This window comes from Saccopteryx bilineata, chromosome 5 (assembly GCF_036850765.1).
Source record: "Saccopteryx bilineata isolate mSacBil1 chromosome 5, mSacBil1_pri_phased_curated, whole genome shotgun sequence".
Taxonomy (NCBI): Eukaryota; Metazoa; Chordata; class Mammalia; order Chiroptera; family Emballonuridae; genus Saccopteryx; species Saccopteryx bilineata.
In genome coordinates this window covers 193,959,508-193,976,207 of record NC_089494.1, presented here as the reverse complement: position 1 = coordinate 193,976,207, position 16,700 = coordinate 193,959,508, and the positions used below count along the sequence as shown (strand labels likewise).

At 39.5% G+C, this 16,700-nt stretch overlaps 1 protein-coding gene across 1 annotated transcript in view; it reads left to right on the top strand.

The window, feature by feature from the left end:
- The window catches only part of HERC5 (HECT and RLD domain containing E3 ubiquitin protein ligase 5), a 64,237-nt gene that overhangs the window by 35,687 nt on the left and 11,850 nt on the right, over positions 1–16,700 (top strand). Inside the window, exons 17-19 of the mRNA XM_066233075.1 lie at positions 1,307–1,477; positions 3,844–3,987; positions 5,232–5,398. Of these exons, the coding sequence (XP_066089172.1) occupies positions 1,307–1,477; positions 3,844–3,987; positions 5,232–5,398 (482 nt within the window). The remainder of the gene's footprint in view (positions 1–1,306; positions 1,478–3,843; positions 3,988–5,231; positions 5,399–16,700) is intronic.

Here is a 16,700-nt window from a genome sequence, read left to right as displayed (position 1 = left end):
TTCAAGCTAGTGACCTTTGGGCTCAAGCCTGTGACCTCAGGGTTTTGAACCTGGGTCCTCTGTGTCCCAGTCTGACACTGTCCACTGTGCCACCACCTTGTCAGGCTCATTGATTACTTCTTGTATGTGCCCTGACTGAGGATCAATCCAGTGACCTCAATGCACTAGAACAGTTTTTATCCACTGAGCCACAGTCAAGGATTTGCTTCATCCTCTTAATTATTTTCTCTTGACTTTAATAATTTGTAGAACTTATTTTTCTTTGTTTTGCTAAGAGCCACAGACTTCAGTGATCGCAAATTGCCATTTGGTTTTAGGTGGACAATCTCTGTCTGTGTCTCTCTGTGTCTTTCTCCCCTTAACTTCTTAGATTATCTGTCACCTAAAATCTTTTGTCTGGGTTTTCTTCCAAGAATAGGATATCTTTAGAGAGGTCTCTCATACCTGAACTTTTCCTACAAACTTTTCTTCTCTTAAACTTCAGGACTCTGTATTTTATTTACTTATTAGCGAGAAACAGACACACAGACAGGGACAGAGAGACAGAAAGGGAGAGAGATGAGAAGCATCAGTTCTTCATTGCAGCACCTCAGTTCTTTATTGATTGCTTTCTCATATGTGCCTTGACCGGAGTGGGGGCTACAGCCAAGCCTGTGACCCCTTGCTCAAGCCAGCAACCCTGTGCTCAAGTTGGTGACCTCAGGGTTTCGAACCTGGATCCTTAGCATCCAGGCTGATGCTTTATCCACTGTGCCACTGCCTGGTCAGGCTAGGTTTATTTTATTGATTTTAGAGACAGATAGGAAGGGAAAGAGAGATAGGAACATAGATCTATTCCCACGTGCGCCTGACGGGATGGAACTGGCTGGCTACCTCTGCACTTCGGGATGATGCTCTAACCAACTGAGCTGTCTGGCCAGGGCTGGACTTCTCTTTTGAATAAAAATATTATGTTTTAGTGTGCTGCTTCATTATTTGCTAATCAATCCCTTAGCCTATTGGTTATAATTAGCTTTGGTAACTAAAGTATTCATAATTGTGTTTATAGGATAGAGTGGTCCAGTGGAGCCTGCCATTGGTCACTTTCCTGCTCACCCAGGGTGGCTACCATTTCTTAGGTTCCATTTTTCTTCTGCTCACTGAGGGTAAATACTGAATGTATAGCTTACCCCAGTGGGGTAGATAAGGCTCTTTTTTATTAATGTTTGTGACATACACCTACAATAAACCGAACCATTTATTCCAATTTATAAATTTCTACTTAAAGCAAATAGTGAAATGAAGTGAAACATTTCTGTTTTCCTAGGAGAAAAATCTTAGAGTTTGCATGCAGTTGGCTGGAATTATGGAAGATGGAGAGTCCAGTTTAGTTTTGGTGCCCACCTTTAATCTAACAGTCAGAAGGAGTCACTTGATTGAGGATGTTTTAAGCCAGCTAAATGAATTTGAGAATGAAGATCTGAGGAGGGAGTTACTGGTAAAGTATAATTCTCAATAATTTGGTGCTGAGAGAAAGAAAATATAAAATAATGTAACGACGAGTCTTACAGAGAGGAAATGATCTCTGCTGCTGAGGTGGTCTGTTCTAGAGTTCCCCGGATTCCCTGGTCACCGGTGAGTGTCAGATGGTAGGTGCAGGCACTTCCACAGTACACTTGGGCGAAGGGGCAGGAGGAAGAATGGTTGTCCTCTCCCAGCCTGGTCAGGTCAAGTCCAGTACCAACCCTAAGTGGTCCAGTCTCTCCTGAGTCACCAACTTTCAGGGGGCCCAGTGAAATGGGTTTGACATAGCAGAGAATTGAGGGTTTGTTTCAGCTCTCATCGGGACCCAAATTCCTCTGTGGAAAAGCAAACTTTCTGTTTATTGACTACACAGTTTTATAGGGTATAATTGTAGATATTACCATGTTCTGAACATTTATAAATGGTCTTTGGTTGAGTAACCATAGAATTTGTCTTACTAGTGTGTATTTGATGCAGCATAATAATAATAATAATACTTGGTAGATCTAGAGAATGTCTTCCTTGTGCCAGAAACTGTTGTGAACTCTTTATATTTACTTGTGTAGCCCTTTCGGCAACAGCCTCGGGAAGGTTCTGTTATTCCTTCATTTTACAGATGGGGAAACAGACGCAGAACTTTTGGCCCTTATCCACGGGTAACACAGTTGATAAGTACCAGAGCCAAGATTTGAACCCAACCTTCAGATCCTAGATTTCCTACTTAAGACAAAGATTTGTCTGATAATATGTTTTGATGGGAACTGTAGTTTATCACATATTATACTCAGATTAAAGAAAGGTTGACTTGACTAAAGCTCAAAATCTATGTTAAAAGTATGTTGCAACAGGGTTTGCAGTTAGATTTGGCATTTCCGTATATTTTTATATGCAAATTAAAAAATATCTTATGAACTCATGTGATTCCAGTCTGTGTCAGACGGCTAGTCTACTCTGCCTTTTTAGCTCCACTTTTATATTCCATTCATGCATTTTTAAAATTTAGGTAACCTTTGATAAACAGTTGTATTTTCCAAAGAGTGGGAGGCATTTTACATGTGTTATTTAATCTTTCTGATAACCTCATGGGAAAATAGGCTTTGTGTTCTTAAGGAACTTGCCTATAGGGAGGAACAGGTTTAACACCTTGTCTTAGAAAGATTTATATACCGAGATTTGGAACTTGCACTCTGTCCATCCAAATAAACCAGTAAAAGGAACTTTTAGGGAGTGTTGGTGGAGCATCCAAATGGAAATGTTGAGCAGACCTTTTGGAAATGAGTGTGTGTTAATCAGAAGAGAAGATGTCTGGATATGAGTTTACATCCCTGTAAGTAATGAAGTTTTAAAAAGAAAAATTAGAATATAAGGAAAGAGCAGAGAGAAAAGAATGTCTGGTATTAAAGCAGTGGGAAAAAGAAGAGAGAAATAAAAAAACTCCATAGTTCCTCATAAAAGAAAGCATTCTTGGTTCTGCTGGAGAAAAGCATTTAAGTAGAGAGATGGGTTTAGGAGTTGGTGACAGTATTCTCCAAAATTTGGCAACCTAGAGGAGGAGGAACTAATAATGTCTTTTTTGGAAACAGTGGTGTTGAGGTGAGGATAAGGGAGAACTTACCACTTTTGTAAACTGACGTGAAGGACTCCCAAGAGGGCAAGGCAGGAAGGAGCGAGGAACTGCAGGAGCAAAGATGGGCTGATAGGATCATCTTGGGGAGAGACTGGTGCCACCTCCTTAGGGAGTAAACAGCCATGCCAGTAAATACTTTGTGTGCTCTAGTTTTTTGAAAATTCTAATATTTCTGATTTCTTTATGTTTATTTTATTGTACTTAACATACCTTATATCAGTGAGCCAACTGAGGTCAATTTAGTGTTTAAAGACTAGGTTCTGCCTGACCTGTGGTGGCGCAGTGGATAAAGCGTCGACCTGGAATGCTGAGGTCGCCGGTTCAAAACCCTGGGCTTGCCTGGTCAAGGCACATATGGGAGTTGATGCTTCCTGTTCTCTCTCTATCTCTCCCTCTCTCTCTCCCCCTCTCTCTCTAATAGAAATGAATAGATAAAAAAAAAAAAAAGACTAGGTTCTGAGGTTTTCACAGACGTAGCATTAAACCTAGGCTACACCATTTAGCTTTTGTATAATCTTGGGAAACTTATTTAAATTCTTGAAGTCTCATAGAACTAATAGGGTATTAAGTATGATTATATAACTGTGATGCTTACCTTAGTGCCTGCCAAATACTTGGGCCCACAGTAATATTCATTATTACTATTAAGTGAGATTTAATACATAACAATACACAGCCCTAGAAGTGATGTATTATTTGCTCTATTTCTTCAGGTTTCATTTAGTGAAGAAATTGGATGTAACTTTGGAGGAGTCAGGACAGAGTTTTTCCACTGCTTGTTTGAAGAGATGACTCGGCCAGAATATGGGATGTTCATGTATCCTAAAGAGGCTTCCTACATGTGGTTTCCTGTTAGGGTAAGTCTTCTTTTCTTTGCTTCTGGTATTGCCTGACGGAGAAGATATGTCACATACCATAGAAAATTAGGTTATCCTAGAGTATTTTATATTAGGAGTAGAGTTAATTATATAATTGTAGAGAGAAATTTTAATTCTAAAAATTTGATTATTTTCTCTAAAATGGGGTCCACTTTTCCTGGATTCTCATGTTCACATGGGAGAAATTGAGCAATATATGGTTTTGACCATTTATGAAATGTATGGATAAAAAAAATGAACCCCTTCTTTCTGAGGTCATCATTCTTTGTTATAGTTCTGTCTTTCTTGATGAATTTGAAGACAAAGGCTATGAAAGAAAATGGTGAAAACTTTAATTATGGGGATTACTGAGCCTAATATGCTTGTATTCCTGTTGATGCTTTTGTTTATTTATTTATGGAAATAAATGACATAACATTGTGTAGATTTAAGCTATACATGTTAATTTGACAATTATATATTATGTTTCCCATTAAAGTGATAATTAGCATCTTTGTCACGTTACATAATTATTATTCCTTTTTAGAGGTTGGAATAATTAAGATCTAGTTTCATAGCACACTTGCATTTTGTTTTGTTTTTTTATTCATTGAGAGGAGGGAGGCAGAGACAGACTCCCGCAAACCCACTAGCAGGCAATGCTCTGCCCATCTGGGGTGTTGGTCTGTTACTCAGCAGCTGAGCTCTGCAGAGGCCATGGAGCCATCCTCAGCACGGGTGGCCAACTTGCTCCAATTGAGCCATGGGTGCTAGAGGGGAAGAGAGAGAGAGAGAAATGAGAGTGGGGAGGAGTGAAGAAGCAGCAGATAAGTGCTTCTCCTGTGTGCCCTGACTGGAAATTGAACACGGGACATCCCCATGCAGGGCGACGCTCTACCACTGAGCCAAACAGCCAGGGCCCACACTTGATTATTATAATATGATATTGTTGTCTGTATTCACTACTGTGTATTAGATCTCTAGGACTTATTTTCTAGTAGGTGTAGTTTTTTTACCCCCTAAACAACATCTATCCCCTCAGCCCTCATTCTGTTAATGCTTTTAGTGACCAAAACAATGACAATGATTTAAATTGACTTAATGATTAAATATTCTTATCTCAAGCTTTTTGGTTTTAATTTGTGATTTGATTTTGTGAAAGGGGAAAAAATGTTTACCTAATATAAATATGCCATTGTACTGGTAAAAATTTGTAATATGTTAAGATTTTTTTCTCTTTTCAGCCTAAATTTGAGGAGAAGAGATATTTCTTCTTTGGGATTCTATGTGGACTTTCTCTGTTCAACTGTAATGTTGCCAACATCCCTTTCCCACTGGCTCTGTTTAAGAAACTTTTGGACCAAACACCATCATTGGAAGACTTGAAAGAACTCAGTCCTGTTTTTGGAAAGTAAGTAAACATAGTTCCTTTTTCAGAACCCTGCCTAACATATATTTAGATAAATATTTAAACACCCTCCCGCCCTTGCAGTAATATTTTCATGTACAAAAGTAGCATTCTAGGTACTTTAAACCTATTTTAACTTTGGCAAGAATTGTTCGATTAATAATTTAACTTACTAAAATTAAGAAAAGTATATTTTTTCTATAATTAGTATTCTGTGCTTGCATTAATCATTGAACTTTATTTGCATAGGCACAGCCATGGACAGAGCACAGGTGACGATGATGTTTATTTTATATGTTGTTTCATGTTACTATCTTTGAAATGAAAATTCATGTTTAAAAGACAACCCACCACCTTCCAAAAAATATTGGTAACATACAGTAGGAAGGATTACTATCCCTGCTGTATAAAGTGTTCCTATATATTCATGAGAAAAACTGACAAAGTAATCAAAAAGGCAGCCCACAAAAGAAACAAAATGGTATATAAATAAAAACATGATCAGTCTCACTGATGATCACAGAATGCAGATTAAAATGAGGGGCTAATATATACTTTAAAGAGACAGTGGTTGGAAATACTGATGTTATATGTTACTAGTAAGGGTTTAGGAAAAGGTTCACTCTAATTTCAGGTATTGTTAGTGGATGTGCAAATGATAACTTCGTTTTCAGAGAAAAAATGTCTTGTTTCTTACCAGAATCAAAAATGTGTATGCTGCTTTGATGCATCAATTTGGCCTCTGGACATTTCACCCAGAAATATACAACCATGCAAGGATTTATGTATACTAATGTATACTGTATAATATATTTCATATATATGGGTTACCTAAACCTTCTTCAGGAAAGGAACTATATATTTTTTTTGTATATCTATGCACAGTGGACTGGAGATTTTCAAAAAATGAGAACAGTGGTATGATCCTATTATTAATATTATTCTCATTTTACAGATGAGGAAAACTAAAACACAGGCAGCTTAGGTAACTTGCCCCAGTGTATGTCCTAAACTGACATAACCAAGATTTGAACAAAGTCTGGTTCCAGAGTCCAACTATTAATCATAATAATAAGAGGAAGAGAAAAATAGTAAAAGCAAAAGGTTTGGAAAGAAGGAGAGATAAATTTGACTTGTTTTTGTTTTTTACTGAAAACATTAAAAATTACCTAAATAATGCTTATGTCTAAGAAGACTTAATAAGCTTATTAACTTAATACACATAAACTTAGTAAAGATCATTAGATCTATATCAGTGTTTCTCAAACTTTTAGGTCTTAAGACTGAAAAATTATTGAGGACTCCAAAGAACTTCTATTTATGATGGTTACATTTGTCAATATTTTCAATATTAGAAATTAAAAGTGATCAGTGTTTTAAATTCAGGAATACACAAATATTAGGTATTCTAGAGCTTCTGGTAAAGATACTATACCTGTGACAATGTGAAAGAGACAAGTAACATGTTAGTATTATTATAAAATAGTTTTGACATCATGGACCCTGCTGTAAAGTCCCCAGGGTTCCCCAGAAGTTGTGGGTCTGGGCGACACTTTGAGAAGCACTAAACTCTCCATTGAGTAAAACTCCACAGTTTTAATCCCAGAAGGCTTACTATAAAATTTGACAAGCTGATTCTAAAATTCATACCAATGAACAAAAGACCAAGAATAGCCAGTGAAGTGAATAAGGGTGGGGAACTTGTCCTACCAGATATCAAGAATTATTAGAAAGCTGCATTAATTAGGATAGTATGGGTATTGGGTTCAAGTTTCCCAGTGGAACAGAAACTGACCCATGCATATGTGGAACTTTGTTAGAGGGAGCATATTAAATCAACAGGAATAAGAGTACCATTCAATTAATGCACCTGGGGGAAATGAGAGCACATACGTTATGTCACACACAAAAAAATCAACCTCATGTGGATGAAAGACTTAAATATTAAATGTAAAAACAATGGAAATATGGACAAATCTCTTTCTTACTTTTGAGGTTTCTTAAGACATAACACCAACAGTGAAGGAAAGATTGGTAAATTTACTGTAATAAGATTAAAGAAGTTCTCTATTAATCAAGAGAACACAGACAGGTTAGGTAACTTGCCCCAGGTCCCAAAATAGCTTAACCATGATGAAAGAATACTCTTTACACTGGGAGATATTTGAAACACATTTTTTTGAGTATGGAGAAAAATGGGATAGGATTGGATTCCAAGATGGCCACAAAATAGGAGGACATTCCAACTGCCACCTCTCAGGACCAAATTGTATTACAACTTAATTTAAGAACAATCATCTTGAAAAACCAGCTTTATACTAAACTAAGCGAAGAGGAGTCTATAACCAAGAATCACAGAAGAAGCCATCCAAGACTGGTAGGAAGAGCGAAGATGCATCAAGAGCTGCCCCATTCCCAGGAGCGAGTGGCAGACTCCAGAGGGACTCTCACTGTGAGGAGGTTCTCCCTGAGATGTGTGGGTCCACAGCCCCCGGCCCAGCATCTCAGCCTAGAGCACCAGAGCCTAAAAGAGGCATCCACACAGCATTTGGGGTGAAAAGAGTTAGGGTTTCTGTCTGTGAGAAACAGATGGGAGCTCTCAGAGACAAAGGCTCCATCTTAAAGGGCCTGCCCAGAAAATCTTGTTCACAGCCACTTACCCAGGGCACTGGTGGAGGGAGGGCTGAAAGGATTAGAGTTGCATGAGGAGAGTGTAAAGTTGAAGACCCAGGGAGAGATGCTGTGGGGAATGGCCACTGGAACCCCTGTACTGAGTCATTCTCCAGTACTGCGGTGGCCATCTTTTTTGGCTGGAGCAGTCCCCTCTGAGGGGCATGAGCCTCGGGGAAAGGAACTACCCCATCCTCGGGAGTCTCTCCTGCCCCACCCTATGGAGACTGGGTTGTTTTGAGAAGCCAGAAGCAGGGGATGCATCAGTGACTCAGTTTTCTGGCTTTGAGGCCAGAGCATTCCCCCACACACTCTGGATTCTAGGACTAATGCTCTAGCCTCACAGGAGACTCAGTAGAAACTGTCCAGGCTGTAGACAGACCACATCTCTCAGTCTCAGAGGCCACACCCACCAGACTCCTGGGGCCATACCCTACTGAGATCTGTGAAAAAATTCTAGACAGACTTGACACCTAGGGCTGAGGGGCAGGAACCACCCTTACTAATCTCTGAATTGCCACAGGCTCTAGAGGTTTTTTCAGTGCCTGAGCCCAACAAGCAGCCACCTGACAGAGGCTGCAGGAGGTGGGACTCAGGGAACCTTGGCCTTTTTAAGGTCAAGGCCCAGTGTAGGTAAAAGCCAGCCTAGGAGTGCAGCTTGGTATTTCCATGTGCAACTGTGCCCAGCAGAGGCAGCCACAAACACTGGATTACTTGTAGCTTCAAGAAGGTTGCTGAGGGCCAGCCACAGGCATTGCCTCCCACTGGTCTGCGCTAGGTTCCTGCCAGGTAAGCCCAAGGCTGGCACATCCATTGGCCAGCTGTGGAAAGCATTGGTTCAGGACCTAACAACCCTTCCTGGTGGCATGTCCTAAGGAAGGGCTCATCACACCAGGCCCAGCTGAGGATAGTTCCATTTTCTGTGATCAGCACTGGCACAGCAGCTCATATACATTGCATAGGGTGGAGTTTCACAGCCAGCCAGCCTCGGTGCTATTCTGCCCTGCTGGGAGAGAGGCTTAGAGTATGGACATTTAAAGTGTGGGTCACTGTGAGCCAAATGTTGGGTTTGGTCAAGGGGCTTAGCCACTTTCTGTGGGGGCACATTCTCTGTCTTCCTCCCTGAGACCAGGGCCTCACCAGCTGCAAGAACTTTTGCAGAGGGGACTGTTGGCCCTACTCAATCTGAACTTGCTGCTCACCTTGCTGGGGAGAAATAATATTTGAGTATCCAGGAGTGGCTGAGGGATTAGGCTCTGGAGTAGGGGCCACCTTCCCCATACTGAGCTCCTGACAAAGAGACCCTTGAAGTAGGCAGTCCCACTAATGTATTCCAACCTCAGCTGTCCTAACTCACCAAGCTTGCAACCTATAGAGGGGTTGGATAGGTGTGGCCAGTCTGAGCCCATACTACACTCTTTCTACAGAAGACTCTGCAGGAAGACCAGGTAGCTGTAAGATAAAGTGGAGGAGCTAAAAAGTGGAGGCAAATCTTTTGGAGCTTAAGGTTTTACGGAGCTGCTGTCATCTCTAATCAGGAGGAAGGTGATCCGTATACACAGGTTGACCCCTTCCACTCTCCCACACTACCCAGGCATGGGAAGTGCAGACACAAAGAGTGAACAGAGCAGTAACTCCAGACAGGTAGCCCATCATAGCCCATGGCAGGTTACAAACAATGGCTGATGCCAACCCAAGAAGACCTGAAATCAACACAACCAGTAGTGGATGGCAGACAGCAACAACCCTACACTCAGCTAACTTCACAAGCAGCATGCCCAGAGGAGAAGTCCAGCAGGCACCAGACACTGTGGAGAATAAATATGCTCAACAGAACAGACACAGCACAGTGTCTAATACACACAATCTAGGTTGACCCTTAGAGCCAGCCAGCTGGAAGGGATAACCACATCCACGGAAGGACCAACTGTGTTCAATACTCATACAACAGAAGGGAAAATACTACCCTAGAGAAGCATTCCCACAGCCAAGGAAATCAAGTGGCCTAGAGGTCAGTACCACCAAGCCCATCTTTCTCATAAAGGTACCACAACAAATTTCAAAGTCAGCACTACCTAATACACAGACAAAATGGGCAGACAAAGCAATATGACCCAGATGAATCAACAAGAGACATCACCAGAAAAAGAACAAATGGAAGTAACTAAACTACCAGATGCAGAGTTTAAAGGAATAATTTTTAAGATGCTAAAAAGTCTTACAGCAACAATGGATGGTCATAATGAGTACCTAGACAGCAAGCATCAAAAGGACACTGAAATCATAAAAAAAGAACCAGTCAGAAATGACAAATGTAATATCAGAAATGAAGACTGCACAAGAAGGAATTAACAGCAGGCTGGATGAAGCAGAGGATCGAATTAGCAATTTAGAAGACAAGATAAACGAAAGCACAGAAGCAGAGCAGCAAAAAGAAAGGCTCAAAAGATTGAGGAAATTCTAAGAGACCTCTAACAACATGAAGAGAAACAACATCTGCATCATAGGGGTTCCTGAAGGAGAATACAATGAACAAGGTATAGAAAACCTGTTTGAAGAAATCACAGCTGAAAATTTCCCTAAATTGATGAAGCAAAAAGTCACACAAGTTCAAGAAGCACAGAGAACTGCATTAAATAGGGACCTAAGGAAGCCTACACCAAGACAACATCATAATTAAAATGCCAAAGTTAAGAGACTAAGAAAGGATACTAAAATGTACAAGAGAAAAGCAGTTAATTACCTACAGAAAAGCCTCTATAAGGATGACATCTGACTACTCAACAGAAACACTTGAGGCCAGAAGGAATTGGAAAGAAATATTCAAAGTGATGCAAAACAGGAACCTACAACCAAGACTTCTCTATCCATCAAGGCTAAATTTAAAATTGAAGAAGAAATAAAAAGCTGCTCAGACAAAAAAAAGACTCAAGGAATTCGTTACAACCAAACCAGTACTGCAAGAAATGTTAAGGGGGCTGCTGTAAACAGAGTGAAGGAAAAAATAAATGGAAAGAAAGCAGATTGTAGATTTAAATAAAAAGGCAATAAATAAATACATATTAATAATAACCTTAAATGTAAGTGGATTAAGTGCTCTAATAAAAAGATGCAGGGTAGATACATGGATAAGAAAACAGGACCTGTATATATGCTGTCTACAAGAGACCCACATCAGCACAAAAGATACACACAGACTGAAACTGAAGGGATGGAAAATGTTATTTCATGCAAATGGAAATGAAGAAAAAAGCTGGGTTAGCAATACTTATATCTGACAAAATAGACTTTAAGACTAAGGCTATAGTAAGGGATAAAGATGGTCACTACATAGTAATAAAGGGAGAAATCCAACAGGAGGATATAACGATTATAAATAATTATGAGCCTAATATAAGAGCACATGAATATATAAAGATAGATTTATACGGCCATAAAGGGCAACATCGACAGCAATACTATAGTATATAGAAGTAGGGGATTTTAATACCCCACTAAAATCAATGGATAGATCCTCTAGACAGAAAATAAAGGAATAGTGGACTTAAATGACATAGTAGATCAACTGGATTTAATTGATATCTTCAGAACCTTTCACCCACAGCAGCAGAATATACATTCTTTTCAAGTGCATATGGTACATTCTCTAGGATGGACCACATGTTAGAACACAAAACAAGTCTCAATAAATTTAAGAAGATTGAAATCGCATCAAGTTATCTTCTCTGATCACAATGGCATGAAACTAGAAATCAGCTACAATAGAGAAACTGAAAAACATTCAAACACTTGGAGACTAAATAGCATGTATTAAATAACAAATGGGTTAACAATAAGATCAAAAAAGAAATCTAAAATTTTCTTGAAACAAATGAAAATTAACATAAAACAACTGAAAGCCTGTGGAACACGGCAAAAGCTGTCCTGAGAGGGAAGGAAGTTCATAGCATCACAGGCATACCTTAAAAAGCAATAAATGCTCAAATAAACAACCCTATACCTAAAGGAACTAGAAAAGGAACAACAAATCCCAGAGGAAGGAGAAGGAAGGAAATAATAATATAGTGTAAATAAATGGCATAGAAGCTAAAAAAAAAAAAAAGACAAAAGATCAATGAAACCAAGAGCTAATTCTTTGAAAAAGTGAACAAGATTCATGAACCTTTAACCAGAATCATCAAGAAAAAAAAGAGAAGACTCAAAATTAGAAATGAAAGTGGACAAGTAACAACTGACACCACAGAAATACAAAGCATTGTAAGAAAATACTATGAAGGTTTACAAAAACAAGAGCAATTAGGAGAGGAAGATGACAGCGAAGTAGGCAGATGCACAGATGCCCAGCTCTCACCGCCAAACTGAAATACAAATCAATTTAGGAAAAATAAGTGTGAAAAACCAACTCTGGACTACAAGAACAGCTCTCAAAAACCAAGGAGCAAAGAAGAAGCCACAACAAACCTGGTAGGGAGTGCCTGAATCTCCCTTGCTTATAGGAATGGGGGGGGGGAGGCTGAGAACCCAGAGGGGATCTCAGGGGAAAAGAGCAGAAAATACTGCTCACAGCCACTTGCCTGGCGACTAGGGAGTGAAGTATGTTGAAAAGACCAGCTTATCTCCCAAGTGGAAAGGAGAGAGAGAGAGGGACAGACTGTGAGGGGCTAAGGAATGCAGGAGACGACCTAAAAAAGCTGTCTCGTCTGTGCTGGAGGCAGCCATAGCTGGGGGAGGGACTGATCCTTCCACAAAACAGTACTGAATTGCTTCCGGATCAGAGATCTCCAGACATCTCTCCAGCTCCAATCAGCGCAACAAGACACAGCTGAAAACAAGAAGTGGGGAGGAGGGGCAGTAACTCAGGTCTCCATGGAGATCTGAGATACATCTCCCCCTACTGAAGCTGAGAAAACACTATGCCCCCAGAGAGATTAGTTGGTGGAAGTGGCCTTCAGAGTCTCAGGTTACACCCATCACATATCACCTGTTAAGAAAACAAACAAATCAAGACTTCAAAGCTGCCCAAATCCAAAAGTGGATTACAAATAATAGCTGATACCAACCCAAGAAGTCCTAGAAATAACACAATTGAAAACTGGAGGCAGACAACACCAAGCCTAGACTCAACCAACTCTACAAACAAAACACCCAAACACAGATAATGAGAAGACAAAAAAGTGCAATCCTGGCCCTGGCCAGTTGGCTCAGTGGTAGAGCATCAGCCTGGTGTGCAGGAGTCCTGGGTTCAATTCCCAGCCAGGGCACACGGGAGAAGCACCTGTCTGCTTCTCCACCCCTCCCCCTCTCCTTCCCCTCTCTCTCTTCTCCTCCCACAGCCAAGGCTCCATTGGAGCAAAGTTTGCCTAGGTGCTGAGGATGACTCCATGGCCTCTGCCTCAGGCGCTAGAATGGCTCTGATTGCAGCAGAGCGAAGCCCCAAGATGGGCAGAGCATCACCCCCTCGTGGGCATGCCGGGTGGATACCAGTCGGGCGCATGTGGGAGTCTGTCTGACTGCCTCCCTGTTTCCAGCTTCAGAAAAATACAAAAAAAAAAAAATGCAATCCACATAAAACCACAAGAGAAACCTTCAGGAGATGAACTGAGTGATATGGAAATAATCAAACTTCCAGATGCGGAGTTCAAAATAATGACTGTAAGGATGCTTAGGGATCTTAGAACAACAATGGATGGTCATTATGAACACCTAAATAAAGAAATAGCAAGTATAAAAAAGATATTGAAATATTAAAAAAGAATCAGTTGGAGATGACAAATACAATATCAGAAATAAAGACCACAATGGAAGGAATTATAAACAGGATGGACGGAGCTGAGGATCGAATCAGCGAGTTGGAGGACAACTTGAATGAAGGCAAGAAAGCAGAGAAGAAAAAAGAAAAGAGACTCAAAAAATCCGAGGAAACTCTTAGAGAGCTCTGTGACAACATGAAGAGAAATAACATCTGCATCATAGGGGTTCCTGAAGAAGGAAAAAAAGAACAAGGGATAGAGTCTTTGTTCAATCATATCATACCTAAAAATTTCCCTAAATTAATGCAGGAGAAACTCTCACAAGTTCAAGAAGCACAGAGGACTCCATTAAAGAGAAACCCAAAGAAACCTACACCAAGACACATCATAATTAAAATACCAAAGCTAAGTGATAAAGAGAAAATATTAAAAGCTGCAAGAGAAAAAAAGCTATCACCTACAAAGGAGCCCCCATAAGGATGACATCCGACTTATTAACAGAAACACTTGAGGCCAGAAGGGAATGGCAAGAAATATTCAAAGTAATGCAGAACAAGAACCTACAACCAAGACTACTTTATCCAGCAAAGCTATTGTTTAAAATTGAAGGAGAAATAAAAAGCTTCCCAGACAAAAAACAACTCAAGGAATTCATTACAACCAAACCAATGCTGCAGGAAATATTAAGGGGCCTGTTGTAAACAGATCAAAGTGTGAAAAGAATATAGCAAAAAAAGGAATACAGCTTTAAAGAATAAAATGGCAATAAACAACTACATATCAATAATAACCATAAATGTAAATGGATTAAATGATCCAATCAAAAGACATAGGGTAGCTCCGTGCATAAGAAAACTGGACCCATACATATGCTGTCTACAAGAGACACACCTTAGAACAAAAGATACACATAGATTGAAGGTAAAAGGATGGGAAAAAAATTTCATGCAAATGGAAATGAAAAAAAAGCTGGAGTAGCAATACTTATATCAGACAAATTGGACTTTAAAACAAAGGATATAGTAAGAGATAAACAAGGCCACTACATGATGATAAAGAGAGTAATCCAACAGGAAGATATAACTATTATAAATATCTATGCACCTAATATAGGAGCACCTAAATATATAAAGCAGACTTTGATGGATTTAAAAGGCGAGATCAACAGCGAGATCAACACCAATACTGTAATAGTAGGGGATTTCAATACCCTACTAACATCACTAGATAGATCTTCAAGAAAGAAAATTAACAAAGAAACAGCAGTCTTATTGGACACACTAGATCAACTCGATTTAATAGATATCTTCAGCCTGGCCTGTGGTGGCGCAGTGGATACAGTGTCGACCTGGAAATGCTGAGGTCGCCAGTTCAAAACCCTGGGCTTGCCTGGTCAAGGCACATATGGGAGTTGATGCTTTCAGCTCCTCCCCACCTTCTCTCTCTGTCTCTCCTCTCTCTCTCTCCCTCTCTGTCTCTCTCCCTTTCTCTCTCCTCTCTAAAATGAATAAATAAAATTTAAAAAAAATAGATATATTCAGAACCTTTCACCCTGAAGCAGCAGAATATACATTCTTTTCAAGTGCTCATGGTACATTCTCTAGGGTAGACCACATGTTAGGGCACAAAAGCAGTCTCAACAAATTTAAGAAGCTTGAAATATCAAGCACATTCTCTGATCACAACAGCATGAAACTAGAAATGAACCACAACAGAAAAGCTCAAAAATTCTCAAACACATGGAAACTAAATAGCAGGTTGTTAAATAATGAATGGATTAAGAGTGAGATCAAAGAAAAAATAAAAAAAATTCCTAGAAATGAATGACAATGAGCATACAAACTCAAAATTTATGGGACACAGCAAAAGCAGTACTGATAGGGAAGTTCATAGCACTACAGGCACACTTTAAGAAGCTAGAAAAAACTCAAACAACTTAACCCTGTATCTGAAAGAACTAGAAAAAGAACAGCAAGTAAAGCCCAAATGTAGTAGAAGGAAGGAAATAATAAAGATCAGAGCAGAAATAAATGACATAGAGGCTAAAGAAACAATACAGAGGATCAATGAAAGTAGGAGCTGGTTCTTTGAAAAGGTAAACAAGTTCGATGAACCTTTAACTAGACTCACCAAGGAAAAGAGAGGACTCAAATAAATAAAATTAGAAATGAGAGTGGAGAAATAACAACTGACACAACAGAAATACAAAATATTGTAAGAAAATACGGTGAAGAACTGTATGCCAAAAAACTAGACAACCTAGATGAAAGGGACAAATTCCTTGAAACATATAATCTTCCAAAAATCAATCTGGAAGAATCAGAAAACCTAAACAGACCGATTACAACAAATGAGATCGAAACAGTTATCAGAAAACTCCCAACAAAGAAAATTTTTGCCCATTGAGTATGATATTGGCTGTGGGTTTCTCATAGATGGCTTCACAACTGAATTCTACCAAATATTCAAAGAAGAACTAACTCCTATCCTTCTCAAGGTATTTCAAAAACTTCAAGAGGAAGGAAGACTTCCAAGCTCCTTTTATGAGGCGAGCATAATTCTGATTCCAAAACCAGGCAAACACAACACAAAAAAAAGAAAATTATAGGCCAATATCTCTGATGAATATAGATGCTAAAATCCTCAATAAAATATTAGCAAACCATATCCAACAATATATGGAAAAAATCATACACCATGATCAAGTGGGATTTATTCTGGGTAGGCAAGGCTGGTACAATATTCATAAATCAATGTAATTCATCACATAAACAAAAAGGAGAAAAACCACATGATAATTTCAATAGATGCAGAAAAAGCATTTGACAAAATCCAGCACCCATTCATGATCAAAACTCTCAGCAAAGTGGAAATACGGGGAACAT